We start from the raw sequence: 18613 nt of genomic DNA, 5'->3' as shown, positions 1-18613 counted from the left end.
AAAAAAACATGAAGCAAGGGGTCAAATGAACTGACAAATATCAGAACTGTATTTCTGCATAAGCAGTCTTTACATATTCAATATATTAAAGTCATAGTGAAGTCATTAAAAAGAAAGTTAAACACAAACAGCCAAACAAACCCAAGTTTCTGAATAGGTCACATGAACAATACGCTCAGATCATGGATGCACAGGAAGCACATGGTATTGTGAAAAGGGAACCTCTGTTCTGCTGTCCGTCAACATTGAGCAGTTGGACAAACAGAAACCAGGTGAGTCACAATCACATATGAAATGAGTCACAGTGAGACAGACTGCCTGACTTCACTGAAATCTGCATGTACTATCATATACTGTGACTTATACAGGTTTTGAAAAAAGTTTCCATTTATTTAGCTGATGCAAGCTATACACAATCTTCCCTCACCTTCTGAAAATAATTTGTTCCTGAGAAACTATAACACAAAAAAGAAAACAGAAAAATAAAGACAAAAGAAATCAATGAAAACCATGTATATTAATTTGCACTCACTGAACAAACTGACACGGTTTCTCATTGTGCCTGGGCTATGCAATTTGATGCAAGTTCAAACTCCACTCAGTTTTATAACTCTAGGACCTGAAATTGTGCAGGTAATATCAACCTGACCCTTTCCAGCCTAAGTATCACTTGTTCCAATCCCTCTATCTTGGGAAGCAATGCAGAAAAAAAAAAAAAATATATATATATATATATATATATGTATATATATTATATATAAAACTGCTTTTGTGTCTCTTTTAAATATACATATGTATATTTAAAAGAGACACAAAAGCAGTTTTTTTCCACTCAAGCTGTATTTTGAAAGTTTTCTTGAATCTTGAGGGGGATTCAGCAGTGCTGAGTGAGAGAGGAAGCTCATTCAACCTCACTGGAGCCAGAACCAAGAACCTTCTGGCTTATGATAAATGATTTTGAACCTCTTGTGAGTGGGACAAATAAAATGCTCATTTTCTGGTTGCTGTGATGTACTATAAGGCAAAAACATAACCTATTGTGGAAATATGGAACAGTGCAAAATGATGTATTACAACAGACCCACACTGATGTACAAACTATACAATCACCCCTAAACAGACACACAACACATAACCGAGACAAATTCTTATTCACTCATGCATTGAAAACAGTGAAGTCTTAACAAGATCCCGCTCAAAGTCAATAGAGGAAATACCACTTTCTATCAAGGACAGTGTGAATCCGGGTACCCACAGGGTTAACAAAATGGTGTTTCACAGTCTGAAGGTGTTCGGACATGTTCATCCGTTCTTAGCTAATGTGGGTGTTATGTTTTGTGGGCGGGAGCATAACAGATGGCTAACTGGTCTCAAAAGAAGTCAATTAAAAGGCAGAGTTCACAGTGGAGTTCCTCCAACAATTAGAAACCAAATATTGTAACTTGCACTGGCGTCCCCGGAACTAATTTTGAAAAGGGCAAGTCGGAACAGGAGCTAGACGGACGCCTCTCCAATGAAATTCTGGAAAATGTAGTTTTTAAATGACCCTATATATAGCTTTAAAAAAAAAAAAAGCTGTCGCATGCATGATATCCATTGCAGTAAGTTTTAAAAATCTGAAATCACACACACACACACACAATCCATTCTGATAATTACCAAAGCGCATTACTTCTATTACCATGACAAAGAGTAAACGGTACGTGGACGATTCCGTCAAAAGTACTTCCACCAATCGCGATGGAACTACGTAACATCGAAATGGCGGCGCGTGGAGGCGGCGAAGATTGCAAAAAGGAAGATAAACTGGAGTTGTATTCTTTTGCTATTTCTCAAACTTATTTAGAATTCAGCGGAGTTTTGTGTCGGTGATAGGTTTTAGCTTATGCGTGTCTCTACGAAGAGGTTGCAATGCTAAAACGATCATTGACACAGATTGATTGATGCTACCTGTAACCTGAGGGAGTTGAAGTAGTTCGAAAATTCAATTGTGTTTATTTACTGCTTAGTTTGCAAATTTTCCTTCGAAGCGATTAAAGTACGAGTCTCTGATCGGAATGAATGCCACTGCCTGAGCCTATACGTGTTACAACAATTTCTTATTTAGCAGTGTGCAAGGCTTGTTTGTTAAAACTTCTAGTCTAGACTAGCAGCGCGATGACGAGTGAGACAGCATACGCTGGTGACGCCATTCTTCCTTGACTGCGCCCCCCCCTCCGCCGTGTGTTGCACGTACCCCTGCCGTCGGAACGCGAGGCCAGCATCGCCCTGGGGTCCTTGGCCCCCGACCGCGAGCCACGCAAGGGTGGCATCACCAAGGAGCTGTCGGCGTTGGGCAACGTCCTGAGCGTGTAAGTGCCCCCATGCCCCATTAACCCCCCAAGCAGCGCCTACTCGGCCTTAACCATATGTTACACCTCTGTCTGGGGCAGGAGGTGGACGGCAGACGAGGCACGCATCCTGCGGGTATCTGTGGGCTCCTTCTTGGACAACCTGGCGCTGGTGCTGGAGACCATGGAGCAGTTTGGGCCGTCAGTGCCACTCTGATGGGGTGTGAACAAGGCCTTCTCTTTTCGTTTACATCAAGCACAGTATCTTTTTTTTTTTTTTTTTTTTTTTTAATTGTACATTTTTTAAAAGGGTTTAGTCATATTAAACTGTTGATGTGGTTTGCTAATTGGTTATGGTGAAAATATACATGTGATTGTCACTGTGCCAAATTTGCATCATTCTTGTATCATCTGGAAATGTACATAGAAAATCTGTTGTGGGAGTTGTGATGTTTCAAAAAACTTGGCTACATAGTTCTCTGCATGATTTTCTGGATCATTTTCCATACTTGCTGATGTGTGCTAAATTACGCTTGAGGTTTAAAAAGGCCCTACCTGTTACAGATAATTGAGTTAAGGAAGATAAACATTTTACTTAAATCTGTTTTTAAAAGGGAGTGCAGTGGCACAGTGGGCTTTGCCAGGGCCCACTCTCTGGCAGGTCTGGGGTTCAAGTCCTGCTAGTGGTGCCTTGTGACAGACTGCCATCCCCTCCCCCTCCAGCCTTGTGCCCTGTGTTTCTGGGTTAGGCTCTGGTTCACAGCAACCATGATTGAGACAAGTGGTTTCAGACTGTGTATTTTTTTTTTTTGAAAATTGCAGTCTACAGTGGACTGAATGCAACCTGCCAACAGCTGACAGTAAAGAGTATACTTAAAATAGCAGTGTATGACCGTGATTCAACTTATTTCCAGTGTTTACAGTTTGCCAACACTGAGGGACAACACTCAGTCACAAGACAGCAAGCACTGGACATGTTGGGTGAATCTGTCAGCAGTTGGACTTGCATAGGACACCACACATTTTTATATTATTTAGTTTTAATGTTAAATATTTATTTAGCTGATGCTTCCCCTCCCCCAAAACAACTTACCCATTTATACAGCTAATTTTTTTTTTACTGGAACAATTTAAGGTAAGTACCTTGCTCAAGGGTACAACAGCTGGAGGTGCGATTCAAACCTGTGACCTTTGGGTCCAAAGGAAGCAACGCTAACTCCTGCACTATCAACTGATTATGGAAATGAAATGAGGCTCATGGAGAAGTTCTTTAGGTTATACCTATAGTCAAGTTTTTACAGAAAGCCAACAGAATCAGTTTTAATAAAGATGTATCATGATTTGTGAAAAAGTAACTGGATTTTTGAAGAGTCATGGTCCCACATTTGTAAGGTGATGGAGTACATAGTCTGTGAAGGATTCTCAGGATTACAAATGGTGTTTGTCAACAAAACTGGACTGAAAAGGGAGGTATTTGTACTACATATAACATTCTGCTGTATAACACTACAGAAAACTACTCTTCATTTTTACCCCAGTTTCTTTGTGATGAACTCACCCTGTTGGAAAGCTCAACATTGCCATGGTAACAGCCAGTTCCCCTCTTTCACTTTCACATTTCACTGAATTAGAACACTGCCTTCCTACTAGGAAGATGGTAAATGGTAGAATAAAATTTCATTTCAGAATGGAACATTATTAATTTAACCCACACATAAGGACAAGGGCAGCATGGGTGAAAAATGTAAGGCACATATGAAAATCGGTATCATCAAGGTACCTTTTATTTAATCTTGTGTTGAAATTGGACAGTTCCTATCTAGATATGTAATTTAAATGACTAACAGAAATATAAAATCAGAGCAGGATTTCATATACATTTTCAAATATACTTTTACACTAATGTTAATATACAAAGGCGTCTGTGTTCACAGCTCACGCAGTAAGAGTCCGTGCAGATTGTCCATTTGCTCTTTCATCTGCACGACCAAGAGTTGGTGTCAAAACAACAGTGAACCCAGCAGACCTGGTTGGCCTGTGAAAATTCAAAGTGAAGAGACCAGATTGTGACCGCCTCTTTTCACTGCTTATCAAAGTCAAAGTGCACGCTGCGGCTGCTCACTCAAAGGAAGAAGTGAAAGAGGACAGAGGGAAGGAAGGAAGAAGGCAGGGGGGCTAAGTCTGCAGAAACTGGGCAATAGAGTGAAAATAAGATGGGTGTATTAAACTCAAACCTGGGGAGAATAAATTACAAAACAAAACTTTCGATCTTCCTAAGCTGAGAAATTCCACCTGTAGGTATTGAAAGCAGACAGGCTTGGTCCACATGGAATGATGCACTCGCCCAAACACTGGCAACATAAGGAGGTTTAACTGAGTCAGACCAAGTGATCAATCCTACACTGGCATCATCTGTCATACATCCACAAGGGGGCAGTGGTTCCCTGTGCAAAAAGTTTCACCTGAGATGAACATCTGTGTGTGAAAACCGCTAAGGTGTGAACAGTGAACTGTACAGGTCCTCAATTCACCCCAGAGGTTAATATCAGATTCAGCCCAAAACCACCAACCAACCCACCACGGCATACATTCTTACATTCCACACCTAACCTCTGTAATAACCTCTCGTTTGATAGCGGTCAACTAAGAACACATATAAATGTGCAAGCAGCACGCAAAGTCAAACATACGTTTGACTAAGAGCACTACAGATGTGTTACTGTAGTAAACAAAAAAAAAAACAGGATCGTCTGCAGGTCTTAAGGCAACCTCTTGCGAATGGTGATGCCACAATACCCGCAGCAACAATTAAAATCTCCAAAATGAAAGACGTGAAGGCATGTGGACTGGAAGAGGATCAGACCCAAGTACAATACTGTAGTACAATACTGTAGGAATGGCGGTCTCCTAAAGTGTTACAAAAATAATGGGGAAAAACAGGTACGAATCACAGTAATCATGGATGTAGCTGGAGTTACCGTTATCAACATTTCCAGCACTGTCAATCGTCGGCTTTGGGCTGGGGGTTGAGCCCCTTTTGAACCCGGATCTTGGCAAAAAGGTCCAGATTATTCAGTCTAATAGAATCGAGAGAAAGGGTGTTTTTTTCCCCCACTTCAAGGTCTTGTTCGCAGCAAAATTAAACAAATGTACCAGGGGGGCGGGGCATCCTGCACACTGCTAGGCCCTGCCCCACCCACCTCAGCAGGAAGCTCTTCTCACTTATACCCTCATACTGTCCTAGTGTTCAGCAGCTGCATCCCTCGCTAGCGGCAGCCGGTTTGTCATCCCGCAGTTTGATCTGCTCAGGGAAGTCATATGTCTCCACTTCGGCCTCCTGCAGGAGATATAGTGGCAGGTCAACATGAGGGGGTGTGACTTGACTGGGATGGGAACGACACTCCACCTGCATCTCAAACCCCTGTACAGCAAGTGCCAGCTTCTTCAAAACCTATCCTAAGCAGAACTGCAGCTCTGGAGCGTAGTGACCGAAAGGTTGCAGGTTCAAAGCAATGTGATGGGTATGAGTTTTAACACCTGGTAGAACTCAAGGGTCTCAACCCACTACCCTGTTGAGTCAATGAGATGCCTAAAGAAAACACATGTAGTTTTCTGCATCTAGCAGTGGTCAGTATGCTGCTGTTGCTGAGTATGTGGGTTTACCTGTTTGAGAGCATTGCGTGCAATGGTCTGGAAGGCCTGGTCCACATTGATGGCCTCCTTGGCACTTGTCTCAAAGTACGGGATGTTGTTCTTACTCTGGCACCAGGCTTGGGCACGCTTTGTCGTTACCTGCAGATCACTCACACACACACAAAGACAAGATAATGAAAAACTGATATAGCCATAATGCAAAGCAGCAGTCAGCTCCTGACCCAGTTACACAGATGTGTATTTTAACTGGAGGTAAGATATTATGGTAGTGCCAAGGAGTGAGGCTTGAACCAACAACCCTCAGTTTACAACTCCATATCCTAAAATGCCACACCTGGAGAAAAAAATGTGATGCAAAACATTATGCACGATGTTACACACAGTACAGGGTATTACCAACTGGCTGTTAGAAAGGCTGAGCACAACATCAGGTGAAAATTTTTCAAAAGCAAGCAGCACTTATTTTTCTGTAGAAATAAACATGAAAATGCCCTGCCCACCCTCCATCTCTGGGTCCTTACAGCACTTTGTTGTTAAGGTAATCCTGTACTTACAGAAAAGGAGACCTGCAGGATGTCCTCAGTTTACAGGTAACACCGCACATGACGTGCTGTTTTTACAGTTTCAGATGTTATGATTCGGCTCTGCATTCGAATCCCACTCAGAGGATGTCACGCAAACATGAAGCTCCTCCCACCAACAGTGTATCCACAGGTGATGAGCAAACAGATGTGGGCAGCTCAGCAATGTTTGCAATGCTCAACCTCACATGTTCTCACTTTCTCTCCGAAACACCACTCACCACTATAAAACACAGGGCCAGAAACTTGCACAGTGGTTATAATCACCTCCCACACTCAAACTGTTTCTGTAAAACCCTTGATTAAGGTATTTACCCTGAACTAATACTGTAAAAATGACCAAAGCAACAGCAGGACCCCTTCTGTGGACAAGACAGCAGGACCCCTCCTGGAAACAAACATCCTTCATGTTCCCAGGTCCTTGTTAATTTGAGTCACAAGCTGACTGCTCTTAATCAGATCAATAATCCAGTAGCTCCTCCATATCCAATTAAGTACAGGACTGAATAGCACGCAAAAGTACCACAATGCCATTAACACAGTACTGTGGCCAGACGAGGGGTCTTGTCCACACACCTGCCTGTTCTCCAGATCAATCTTGTTGCCCAGTACCACAAAGGGGAAGTTCTCTGGGTCACGAGGGCTGGCCTGAATCAGGAACTCATCCCTCCAGCTGTCCAGCGTCTTGAAGGTGTTGGGCGCTGTCACATCATACACCAGCACGCAGCAGTCCGCACCACGGTAAAAGGCAACGCCCAGCGACTGGAACCGCTCCTGACCGGCTGTGTCCCAGATCTGGCAACCCACACAAGGCTATGTGAAGTCACTCAGCAGGAAGGAACTGCTCATGAGCAGATCAGAGTGCACTTTGCATTTTTGCCTCATATGTATGGAGTTACCACATTATAGGTTAAAAGTGAAACATTCTACAAGATTCTGTCAAAATCCGATAAACCCTGCAATACACAAGGACATCATGGGCTGCAACACGTTACAAAACGTAAAAATCAAAAGTGTTTTAGCCGTGATGGTGGAACAAACTCCCTCAGAGCTGCTGAATCCTTCCCAGAACTCAAAGAGGTTATCAAACTCATCTCTTTCAGATCCATTTCTCTCCTGATCTGTACACAACTGCATAACTGAAACACCCTTTGCTATGATTATCTATGTGTTTGCTATTTGAAAGTCACTTCTATAAGCAGCTCCTTGAAGGATGTGAACAGTAACACCGCGTTCTCAGACACACCAGCTTCGCATCAAGAGTCCTGTGTCTGTGTCTAAAGGTCTTACATTGACGCACTTCTGTTTACTCTGAATTGTAGATAACGTTGGAGAAAACAATCTGATATATTAATAAATTTAAATGGAAAGGTGGAGAGGAGAGTGCAGCACACATACCTGCATGGTCACCAGCCTGTCGTCCACCATGACCTCCTTGGTGAGAAAATCTGCCCCAATTGTCGCTTTGTACTGGTTGCTGAACTTCTTATTGACATACTGATTCATCAGGGAGGTCTTCCCCACACTGGAGAGGCAAAAGTGCATACACACACATACACACACACACACACACAGTTTGACAAGTGTCACCACAAAACAAGATAAGTTGCTAAAGGAGGACCAAAGCGCACCTCTAGCACACTACCTATGCTGTTAAAGTAATCAAAGCTGATGATGTCAGCCAACTGAGCAATATGTGTGGTGAGACATGCAATTAAGCATTGGGGAAGACAGCACAGCACTCTCACTCACCCCGAGTCTCCCAGGATGATCACCTTCAAGAGCACCTTCTTGCGAGAGGCCATGTTGGAGTAGGCTGATGAGCAGAAGCATGTCACACACAGACACACATGTATGAAAGTGATTTTGTTGACAATTGCTCCAGTATTATTACTAATCTGGTCATCAGCTGACACTTTAAGAATTTACAGCACTTGACTCACTTATACACAGCAAGATAATTTTTACTTTACCAGTTCAGGAAAAGTATCTTTATAAAAGGGTACTACAGCAGTAGGGGGATTATATCCACAAACTTTAGTTTAGGTGACAAGTCTATGTGAGACAAGCTCAAATTAATGTTGCTCATCATAGCTTACTGTGTCTTGTGTTACTGCCAACACTGTTTGATATTTCTGCGTCTTACTAGTCTGGTCCCGTGCAATACTTATTTATTAACAACTGGCTTTAATCTTTCACTTGAAAACAGAAACTGATGAACAGACTGCTGTACCAGCAGCTTCGGGACACTAAGAAACATTAAAACGTATTGAGTTATAAAACTGTCAGTGTCAATGAATGATCATCAGCATCAATCATCATGATGCCGGACAACCTGAGTTTTGTCAACCTCAGGCTCAGCAACGTACGACCGGCATCATAAAAATAACACAGCCACGATATACTCACAGATTCAACAGTCTTCACGCGGGAGCACGTTGTACCCGTTTACTAGCAAAACACGGTTTATAAAACAAAAAAAAGTTGAAACGTAAACGTCAAAAAACCGTCGACAGGAAGCTCTGCAGCTCCCGTTCCCGTGCAATATGGCGGCCGAGTCACGCGGTGCTTACATCACACATTCCCCCCCCGCACCCAGGCGAGGGGGACGCTAGTAAAGGCCACCATTTCGGCTCGAAAACGGAAAAGGAGCTGTACTAAAAGATACTATAAACTGGAGCCAAAATGGTGAGATTTGCGCACACTTTCAGCCACAATTCTCAATTGTTGCGAGAGTCGCAAAATAAGCTTACTGAATTTTGGTATTTGTTTCATTTCTTCAACGACCACGTATTCATAATGAGATGCATGATTCCAAAACTTATTCTTTCATTAATAAATTTAAAAAATATATATTAGAGGCTCAGCCAATACTTAAAAAATTATTTATTCACAGAGAACACTCATTTTTAAATACAACTGATTACATACAAAGCACTAACTTAAAGCAGGTTCACAGTCATGCAGGCATCTCACGTCCATTCTCTCATCTTTCCATTCTTGCCATCTGTATTGCATTGCATATGTCCCAGTCTTGGCTAAGCCCCCCATCCAACTTCAGTGAAGACTTTCTTTTGAGATCTTTTGTGTACAAAAGTCATCCTCAAAAGTCATCATCATCACAAATATCCAGGTAGACGTCGAAAGCTTCGCGGTTGCAGTTCCCATCTGGAGTGAACACGTACTTGTGGAATGTACCATCCACACAGATGGCTGAATGGACAGAGGGACATGGAAAGAAGAGAGAAAGAAAGAAAGAAACAATGGAGTTGACTGTCATACCTTTCACTTACACACAGCTGTGTGTTACACTGTCCTGCCACTGGGCCTCACACTGCCGGTGTGGAATATTTACATTATATTTACATGTATTCATTTAGCTGACGCTCTTCTCCAAAGTGACTTTTACAGTGTTAGTCTACCTTCAATTATTTACCCATTTGTACAGCTTGGCAATGTTACTCAAGCAATTTTAGCACAAGTACCTTACTCAGGAGCACTACAGCTGGAAATCACAGCTGCGACCTTTGGCTCAAAAGGCAGTAACTAACCATTAAACTACGAGCAGTCCCAAGTAAGGAATAAGAGGAATCAACCTCTTTTTGCCTAAGTGGCAATGAGCTGTCAGTACAAATCCCCCTTTAACCTAATTTGTCCTCAAAATTGGTCCTAATTTATTTATGAAAACGAACCAAAATGAAAAATCCATATAATTAAATTCTTATTCCATTATTTCCATGGGGAAAAATTCCACTTAAGGCCATCCCAAATTCACCCCAAAATCACCCTAAATGATCCCTACTGCCAGAAAGAAACTCTTGTCTACAGGGTAGCAGCTAGCTAGTTGTGGAAATGCTGATTAGCGTGCATGGACTGGCTTGAGAAAGATAAAGGCTACGTTTCACATTTAAACAAATAAAATAATGAGAAAATTAAAGTACAGTGTGTTTCTCTCACAGAGCTGGTAACCTTTCAGCTGTGGTCTGTGTCCCAATAACCTGTAACCGATGTTGCCGGATATATCAAAATCTGAACCAATTAGCAATAAGTGGTATTAATAATGGATAATGAATATTCTGTTTTCTACTTTTTTTTTTTGTTTTACGGGGAACCGGAGCCTACCCGGCAACACAGGGCGCAAGGCCAGAGAGGGAAGGGGACACACCCAGGACGGGACGCCAGTCCGCCACAAGGCACCCCAAGTGGGACTCGAACCCCAGATCTACCGGAGAGCAGGACTGCGGTCCAACCCACTGCGCCACCGCTCCCCGTGACCCCGTAAGGGACAAGCGGTTCTGAAAATGTGTGATGTGTGTACTTTTTTTTTTTACTATTCTAGATCCACTATTTTTGTGTTGTTTCTTTCTTCCTGTGTTATTCCAGTTTTTCTATCAATTTATCCACCCACCCATGTCTGTCGATTTATGTATACAACTAAGCAATGTCTATCTATCTGTGTTCCTATCCATCAGTCTATCACAGTCCACACTATGTTGCATAGCCCCACCAACCCAATACCATACCTATGACAGAGTTGACGTTCTTAGAGGTGTTCTTCCCAAAAGCACAGATGCAGGCGCACTCAGCTGGCACAGTGAAGCTGGCCAAGGACCACTGGCTGTCCACGTATTGGCCGATCACGGGGCCCACCTTCCCTACCCGTGCCAACCTGAGGGAGGAGAGGCAGCACACCTGTGACTTTTCCCACTAAAGACAGCACCTGGGAAGTGACAGTACAGTACACACTTACACACTTCTAACACATAGATACACATGCACAGAAAGGGTCTTACGCGGAGCGCCGGTTCAGTTTAGTGTCCTTCAGAGCGAATATGTGCACAGTGCCCTTGTCGCTGGAGGCGCAGAGGAAGGATGAATCATGGCTGAAGTTGATGCTGCAAAGGTGTGGGACAGAGATGAAGATGAGAATATTTTCACAACCCAGGACAGACATACTCGCATTCCTCATCGCTTTCATTCTGGAACAACCGAGAATTCCGCTCTACCCTCAGGCATTACCAGTAGAGGGTTGCTGGGTCCGTGCCCCTACGCAGCTCCACAAGCTTGTCGCGGGTGGTGGTGTCAAACAGCCGGATGAGGGTGCCCTTGCGGGAGGCAGAGGCCGCCACGCTGCCAGGCTGGTTCAGCGCCAGACAAGCAATCTCACTCTGGTGAGCGTTGATGGTGAAGGGTGCCGAGGACGTGCCTGGTTTAGTGTTAGACAGATCCTGTAGGGAGTGAGGGACAGAGGACATGTTTCGCCAGTGCCTGGCTTAGGTGGTTTTGACTTTCAAAAAGCTAAAAGTGTGAAGTTCCCATATTCTCCTCATGCCTGCATGGGTTTCTTCCAGGTACTCCGGTTTCCTCTCACAGTCCAAAAACAGGTTTCAGGTGATTCGGTGACTCTAAATTGCCTTTGTATGTGTATGAGTGAATGAGTGTGTGTGACTGCCCAATGACTGGACTGGCATCCCATCCAGCAACTACCCTGACTCACACGTTATTTGTCCAGGATCAACTTGGAGAACAGGTTAAAGATACATACAGCAGAAAAGAACAAATGAATATGTCACTTCCACTCATGTTCCAGCTGTGAATCAGATCCAAATTAAAGGCACTGTGAATCCCCAGGAGTCGGTGACTTTTGAGGATTGCCACTGGACACTCCCGCCGAATTGTGCATATGCTGATACAGTGTGTCCGTGTTGCTTCTGCTTCTAACTGAGTTAGAATGCCTAAATAAGGTCCTAACAGGGTGAGTCAGAGTAGTCCAACAACGTTTTGTCTTCTTAATTGGAAAAGGTTCAGACACAGAGGGGTTAAGTAGAAAAATAAAAGTGGAGATGAAATAAAGCAGACTTTGGGTTTTCTAAAGAAACCTGTCGTGCTATCCGGATAAAAATTTGAATAAATTTAAATTAAACACAATGTGAAACCTGCAGGACGCTGGCGCCAGGAATGGAGTCATGCACTCCTATCAGGCTGTCTTCACTGTGGTCACACCATGGTGACATTCTGTGTGTTGCTTTCACCTCCAGTGGAATCATCAGGGTCAATACAATAAGTCACTGGTTCAAAAAATCACATCAAACTATATGCCTTTTTGAGCAAATAACAGCCAGAATTGAATAAACCATTTTTGCAAGACTCACAGATCCTAATAAAATAAGATACTAATCACATTGCATGGAACAAACCTGTCTAGAATCATCATTTTGTGTAATCTCAAATGTGCCAAACATGCAGAGCTTCATGGCTAATACTGAGGTAAAAATGACAGAACTAAGCAAACAAGCTGCTGTCAGATGCTAATTCTAAATGGAACCCTCAAGTTCATCATCCAGTCAGAATCTGTTCTGAGTCTGTGCACCCAATAAGCGCTCTGCTTTCTACATGTCATTGGTACTATGACCCAGTGAGGATGCAGTATTCAACAAGGATAAACCAGTGACTCCCTGGAACCTCACCACAAGCTGCAGGCTGCCGCACTTGTGTCCGGGAAAGAGGAGCAGCTGCTTCTCGAGGCTGGGGCACAGGTCACACAGGCCTGATGGAGAGAGAGCAAGAGAGGGACCCTTCAGGACAAACAGAGCCTCAATCATGGCACAGCCTGCTGGTGGTGTCACCCTGTTGGGATACCTTTAGGGTTGTCGCGTGTGTCAAATTCAAAAAGCTTCACAGGGTTGTCAGGGAAACTGTACACGTAGATCCGGTTCTTTAGGACAATGATGATCCTTTGTGTATACAGGTGAGAGAAAGAGTTAGAGAGGAATCCATGAGAAAGCACTATCCCAGTATCACATGAGAAGCTTCAGACCAGGATTCGGTTCCACGGTCGGGAAGCAGAACCCGTGGCCATGCAACTCACTTGTCATGCCGCATGCGGACAGCCAGCACCGGCTTGGTGAAGGTGAACTCGAGAACCAGCTTGTCCTTGGCGTCACGGGACTCCCGAGCATCGTCCCAGATGAGCACTGCACACATGGACGAAATTGGAAGAGCACGGTCAAACACAGCACTGACTACAACAGTCACTCATAACATGTGCCTCAAGAGCAGGAGCAACACAGTATAACATAGGCACTTACATAATTTGAATCTGTGACCAGATTAATTAGGGATAAGTACACTCAAGGGCAGTATAGCAGTAACTATATACAGTATCTAGCTGTTGGGTAAAAAGACAACATAAAATACAAAGGACCCATAAAAAATATGCTGATGCTTTTACGTGTAAAAGAAGAAATAAAGCATTTTAGCAATAAAGCTGAACTCCTCGTACCCACTCATACTGACCCATCCTCCAACATTCACCTGAGATCTCAGAGAATTTTGGGTTGACGCCTCCTCCCACAACAGCAAGTAGGTTAGAGCGGTGCAGCATGGAGCAGTGGGCTACACTCCCCACCTGCTCATGATCTGTGGGTAGCAGGGGGCAGAATGTTTAGAGTTCTCACCTTGCAAATGAACAACCCGTGTTTAAATCACTGCTCCTGCTACAGTATCCATGATTTCAAAAAGTAAAAATTAACTTGCTGCATAACTGACTAAATCAGTGTAAGTACCTTAGTGTACAAACACTAAGATTGTTAGTCAACTTGTGAGAAAACCATCATGTACATGACAGTAAATAATAATCTGAGGCATGGCAGGACACACAAAATACTGAAATAGCCATTACATCTATAACATTAACTAATGTTAATAGCAGATGTTTATGCCTGAATAGCAAAAAGAAAAATCATGAACAAATCTGCAGCGGGGGGCTGGATTTGTGAGCAGAAGGACAACAATATCTACAAGTGGTTGCCTCAGTAAACACTACAGGTATAAAACTAAAGAATTTAAGAAAATATTTTTTAAGATACTGTGTGAAATGCACATGTGAAAACTGAGATGGGAATGGAAATGAGGAAGGTAGACAGGGTGGGGTGCCTCACCCAGATGGCCTTTCTCCATTAGAGGCTCCACGTTGTAGATCCTTACTCCTGTCTCCATCGCACAGCAGAAACAGCCTGAAGGGACACAAGTCCAGAGACACAGAGCAGAAGAGATTACTTCAAACCTTAAATTATAACATACCCCCCCTCTGTACCTCCTGTTAGTCTATTCTCCACCTCACAACATTTGTTCAGTTCACTGTTGTCCCTCAGGGATTCTCCTGTTCTGACCTCCTTCAAATCCAGGCTTAAAGTCAACCTGTTTCAAATGGGGTAACAGGTGATGTAGTGGTTATAGTCACAGGTATGATTATGTTGCACTGTCGAATAAATTAGACAAGTCATTCATGTATGCACAAAGGGAACCTCTGGGGTGGACCACAGCATTAAAATACAGTCTTATGCAAAAGTTTTGGCACACTTGGCCAAATTACATATTTAGTTGATTGTCTAAGTGAAAAGTAGGAAAAAGGAAATTACTGAAGGAAATTGAGTGTTTAAAAAAAACAACATACAGACACCGCTCTACTTATGTAAATTTGGATTTACAGAAAAAATTCTCAGGATACACATTATTTACAGACAGTGTTTACACAAAACATGTGAAATACATTAAGTGCAAGTCGGCGTAGCCAGACAAAACAGGAAGTTGCACCTTCCCAGTTCTTGTGTGTTTTTAGCCATGAATGCATCTCCTCTCATTAGTGTAGTGATTTTCTCTTTTTTTTTTAAACTCATTTCGTTATTCACAATGCCTGGTGGTAAACATGCACTTGAAGGAAAATGAGAACCATCTCGCAAGCATACAGCAATTCATTTGGAGATGACACTGAAAATAATAAGAAAGTACGAAAATGGACAGAGATTGTTTATAACAAGAACAAGGTTTAACCGTATCGACTGTGAAATGATAGTGAGGGATGCTGCACGTATAAAGGAGCATGCTATGATGTTGAATGGTGGGAATCTGACATAAATAACTTTTAACTTGCATAAGGAGTTGAAGAACGGCCTATTTGCGTAAGTTGAGGGGTGTCTGTATTCACATTTATTTATTTAGCAGATATTTTTCTCCAAAGCGACTTCCAATGAACTCTGTGTAGTGTTGTTATTGGCCCACACACCTTATTTACCAAGGTGACTTACTATATTAGATACAGTACACTACTTACAAAGGGTCACTCATCCATACATAAGTGAAACATACTCTCTGTCATTCACAGTGAGTGAACCTGAACAGCATGTCTTTGTACTATGGGAGGAAACTCATGCAGACACAGGGAGAACAGGCAAACTCCACACAGACTGAGTGGGGATCGAAGCCATGTCCTCTTGTACCACCCAGGAGCTATGAGACAGCAGCACTACGCACTGTGCTGCCCATATCTGCAACTGTTAATGCACAGTTACTTATTATGTATTAAACTGTGAAACACAAGAACAAAGAAAACAGTAATTCTGGCATGTGCAAAACTTTGAACACCCTGGTCAGTATTTATTAACACCCCCTTTGCCAGGTATCTCAGCCTGTAAATGCTTTTTGTATCCAGCATGTAAATCTCTTGTTGTAGGGATTTTTGCTCACTCTTCCTTGCCAATCACTTCAAATCCCAAAATATTCTTGGGCCATCTTGCATTGACAGCATGTTTAAGATCTACCCACAGATTATAAAAATTATGTTTAAGTCAAGGGATTGTGAGAGGACTATTCCAAAACCTTCAGCTTGTTTTTCTCCAAGTAGCTCAAGGTGGCTTTTGAGGTATGTTTGGGATCATTGTCTTGCTGAAGCTGAAAAGTGGATGGCTTCTACAACTTTTTTGCTTACTGTTTAACATTGGCATCGGATTTTCCTGATATTTAGTAGAATCCATTCTTCTCTTTACCCGTTTAATGTTTCCTGTGGTTGCCACATAACCCTAAAGCATAATGGATCCACCCCCATGTTTAACAGGCAAGGTGTTTTTTTCAGCAAATGCTGCTCCTTCTTTTCTCCAAACAAACCTTTGTTGATTGTAACCAAATAGTTAAATTTTTACTTAATCAGTCCACAGCAGTTATTTCCAAAAGGTCTCTGGCTTGTGTAGATTCTGTTTTGCATACCTCAGACACTGATTTTTATGATGAGGTCGCATGTAAGGCTTCCTCCCGATGACTCTTCCATGCAGATCATGTTTGTGCAAGCAACACTGCACCGTGGAATGATGCATCACCACTCCTGTGTCAGCCAAACATTCCTGCAGGTCCTTTGCAGCCATCTGAGGGTTTGTCTTTCTGGCCAGTATACGGGCAGTCCTCTCAGAACATTTTCTTTGTCTTCTAGACCTTGCCTTGACTTGTTCAGTTCTCCCTCACTGCCATTATTTGATGACATTACAGACAGTAGAAATTGCGAGCTACAAACATTTTGCAATCTTTTTATAGCCATCCCGTTTTGCAGGCATCAATTAGCTTCATTTTCAGATGCTCACTCAGTTGCTTGGACGAGCCCATGGCTGCTGAGTGAGAACCCAAAGTTTGGAGCGTCAAGGAATTTATTAAGCTCTGCAACTGTCAACAGTTGACGACTCCTAACGTTAAGGCATAATGCTATTAAGCCATAATGAGGTTATTAGGGTCAGGGACCTTGAAAAAAAAAAAAAAAAAATATCACTAGACAAGTGGAAGGGTGTCCAAACTTTTGCGCATGCCACAATTACAATTTTCTTTTTTCCCATGACTTAAAATTCATGAATTTAAAAGTAACTGTGCAATAAAATTTGCAAATATGCTGCTTTTTAACACACTGTTTCCTGCAGCAGTTTCATTACATTTCATTGCAAAATTAACTAAATATGTAATTTGGCCAGGGGTGCCAAAACTTCTGCATACATAAAACTGTACATTTCTTTACCACAAATGTAAGAGTAACTAACCTACAAACCATGAAATCACTAAAAAAGGTTTGTTTTTTTCAAAACCAAAGGCTGTAGTTTAGGAAATAAATGGGGACAAATCAGACTTTCTGTTAATTGTTTTCTGATCAGTTCAGCTAAACTCATTCTTATTATTAATTATTATTATTATTATTATTATTATTAACAACAATAATAATGATTATGATAATGAAATTAAGAAGAAGAATCTCAAGCACACACGTAAAGAGCTCCTGCAGGGTCATTTAAAGACTTAGAGTCAGGGTCTACAGGGGAGGGGAGGAGAAAGGAGGAGAAGGAGATCATAAAATTCTCCATGACATGTCCTAAGATGTCTATGATCATGCCCATACTCTGGTCCTGGTTGAACTGCAGGCTGTTGACCCCGCGCTGCTGAGCCATGGCTACTGTCCAGTAATCTGTCTGTCTGTCTGTCTGTACGTGGTCCTGCTCCCACTCCACCTGGAAAGGCCGAGAGCACAAGCACACAGACTGAGTCTGAGGAACGGAGCCTCCACGGATTCATTTTTCGTAACTTACTTGACACTGACAGGAGAGCAGCATGTAGCAGAACTACTCAGAGGTACAACTCACATTACCAGGAAGGTGGCCAGACTTAGCGCTAAGATTAACAGAACTTACCATAAAAAATACCAATTACATCGGGGCAAAACAAAGGTTTCCGTGAAGCTTTAAAGACGCTTTGTTAAACAGCGACATCAGCCCTCTTGTTGTTGTTGTTTTCGCTCTCAATGACGTACGACGCATGACGTAGATCGTAGTGCGAAAGAGACTTACTTCCGGGTTACGGACGCCCAGAGAGACTAAAAAGGTTGACGCTGTAATTTTAAACTATGAAACCAACTGCTGCAAATGGTTTTAACGAAATGGATTTCAGAAATTAATAATTACAGAGATATTCGTACTAAAAAAACTTTTTTCCTGTTCATTATTTTACCAGCCGTCGGTTTCCACTGTTTTTCTTGTTGTATATATCAAATTGTTTTCCACTGAGTTATGAGAGGATGTAGTATTTACAACAAGCCACACACGAAGTGATTTAATTTTCTTAAGTTTAGATTGATTGACATACCAGGTTATAAGATACAATTAGGCCAGAACTATTTAAATCCACAGAAGCATGTTTTCAAAGTTTATATAAATTCATACAACTATATACAATAGCAAATACACT

General features: G+C 42.4%; 3 protein-coding genes across 6 annotated transcripts; 1 reads left to right on the top strand and 2 right to left on the bottom strand.

Moving 5' to 3' along the window:
• The first annotated feature begins 1723 nt into the window (after positions 1-1723).
• Positions 1724-3209, top strand: lage3 (L antigen family member 3). Of its 2 annotated transcripts, none has more exons than XM_018734486.2 (3): positions 1724-1814; positions 2223-2351; positions 2433-3209. In XM_018734486.2, the coding sequence occupies exons 1-3, from the start codon at positions 1741-1743 to the stop codon at positions 2545-2547; spliced, it is 318 nt and encodes a 105-aa protein (XP_018590002.1). In that variant the 5' UTR covers positions 1724-1740; the 3' UTR covers positions 2548-3209. The 2 variants fall into 2 exon arrangements, with proteins under 2 accessions (XP_018590002.1, XP_018590001.1); XM_018734485.2 differs by having other exon boundaries at positions 1738-1814; positions 2220-2351.
• A 707-nt stretch (positions 3210-3916) lies between these two features.
• On the bottom strand, positions 3917-9115 carry LOC108923564 (ras-related protein rab7). Of its 3 annotated transcripts, XM_018734406.2 has the most exons (6): positions 8975-9115; positions 8318-8381; positions 7964-8090; positions 7142-7360; positions 5994-6122; positions 3918-5667 (listed from the first exon to the last, which is right to left on the bottom strand). In XM_018734406.2, exons 2-6 carry the CDS (start codon positions 8368-8370, stop codon positions 5578-5580), a joined length of 618 nt encoding a protein of 205 aa, XP_018589922.1. In that variant the 5' UTR covers positions 8371-8381; positions 8975-9115; the 3' UTR covers positions 3918-5577. The 3 variants fall into 3 exon arrangements, with proteins under 3 accessions (XP_029108947.1, XP_018589922.1, XP_029108946.1); XM_029253114.1 differs by lacking the exon at positions 8975-9115 and having other exon boundaries at positions 3917-5667; positions 8318-8375; XM_029253113.1 differs by lacking the exon at positions 3918-5667 and having other exon boundaries at positions 6040-7360.
• Positions 9116-9518: 403 nt separating this feature from the next.
• Positions 9519-18184, bottom strand: wdr45 (WD repeat domain 45). The gene is made up of 11 exons (XM_018734418.1): positions 18061-18184; positions 17772-17880; positions 14506-14580; positions 13880-13984; positions 13434-13539; positions 13205-13299; positions 13033-13112; positions 11585-11793; positions 11359-11460; positions 11089-11234; positions 9519-9778 (listed from the first exon to the last, which is right to left on the bottom strand). The coding sequence occupies exons 1-11, from the start codon at positions 18061-18063 to the stop codon at positions 9669-9671; spliced, it is 1140 nt and encodes a 379-aa protein (XP_018589934.1). The 5' UTR covers positions 18064-18184; the 3' UTR covers positions 9519-9668.
• Positions 18185-18613: the final 429 nt, after the last annotated feature.

The sequence above is a fragment of the Scleropages formosus genome, chromosome 6 (assembly GCF_900964775.1).
Source record: "Scleropages formosus chromosome 6, fSclFor1.1, whole genome shotgun sequence".
Classification (NCBI taxonomy): domain Eukaryota; kingdom Metazoa; phylum Chordata; class Actinopteri; order Osteoglossiformes; family Osteoglossidae; genus Scleropages; species Scleropages formosus.
Note: the sequence above shows the minus strand (reverse complement) of the source record. Positions and strands in the feature narration are given on the sequence as shown.